The sequence below is a fragment of the Limulus polyphemus genome, unplaced genomic scaffold (assembly GCF_000517525.1).
Source record: "Limulus polyphemus unplaced genomic scaffold, Limulus_polyphemus-2.1.2 Scaffold2176, whole genome shotgun sequence".
In the NCBI taxonomy this organism is placed as follows: Eukaryota; Metazoa; Arthropoda; class Merostomata; order Xiphosura; family Limulidae; genus Limulus; species Limulus polyphemus.
Window position 1 is genome coordinate 197,262 of NW_013667786.1, and position 999 is coordinate 198,260.

Sequence of the window (999 nt, forward strand, 5' to 3'; positions counted from 1 at the left end):
ATATATATATATATATAAACAACTTTAAAATTATTTTTACATACAAACAGAGCTCACTTTCAGCATGGTTTTAACACCAAAACAAAATTGTAGCATACTTTAAAAAATGTCTTTACTAGATTAACGGAGGTAAATAGTAAAATTTGTATTTTTAACAAGTCTATTCTGACTTGAATAGTAAAAATCAAATTAGATTAACAGTTATATACTATACAAATAGTGAACTACTAACCTAAACGTAGCTATAAGCATACTGAATAACTTAAATTAACATTTTTTTAATAGCATTTACATTTGTTACGTACGTCAAATATGTAAAAGGACGGCACCCACAGTTCCAAGGCCCCTAGTAGTGTTTAGAGTGGACAATATAATCGTGTAACAAGTTCACAGTAAACATCATAAAATGTACATTTGTTTGTATTATACTGATTAGCTCTGTATTCACATGTACCTTTCTCTCATACAGTACACGTTTTGTTGTAAAATAAATATTTGGGTATATTAAGACCCTGCTATTTTTAACTAAAAGATTAACAATGTACAAATTTTCATGATCTTTTTCTTACTGTCATATTCACAAACGTGAATGTAAGTTTTTTTAACATGAAACTGTGAGAATTGTTTAACATTTGCAGCTTTAAGCTCCCATTTCTGCAATACGCTTTCAAGATTTAGCATTTCCCATCACATGATCAAATACTGTATTTTTTGATTCTTTAGTTTTTAAAATGTCACTAAGATTATTTAAGATTGTTACTCAAGATACGAAGACAGAATCTTGTGAAAGTCTAAACTGTATAAGTAAATATTAAAAATTTCACACACACATACACACACACGTGGTCTGAAATTCACTGAATCGTACCAGATCAATAAGGTCACTTAGATTCTTCTCTATTTGTTGTGGTGGAAGTCTTCTCATCAAATCCAGAGCACAGTCTAACTGTTGTTCTGTCTGAAAGAAAAATACAAACAAACTGTACAGTAAACCTGTTT

The 999-nt window shown here is 29.3% G+C and overlaps 1 protein-coding gene across 1 annotated transcript in view; it reads right to left on the minus strand.

The window, feature by feature from the left end:
• LOC106466172 (F-actin-capping protein subunit beta-like) overlaps positions 1 to 999 on the minus strand; it is a 15,036-nt gene that overhangs the window by 9,794 nt on the left and 4,243 nt on the right. The window contains 1 exon segment of the mRNA XM_013926415.2: positions 869 to 958. Within this exon segment, the coding sequence (XP_013781869.1) occupies positions 869 to 958 (90 nt within the window).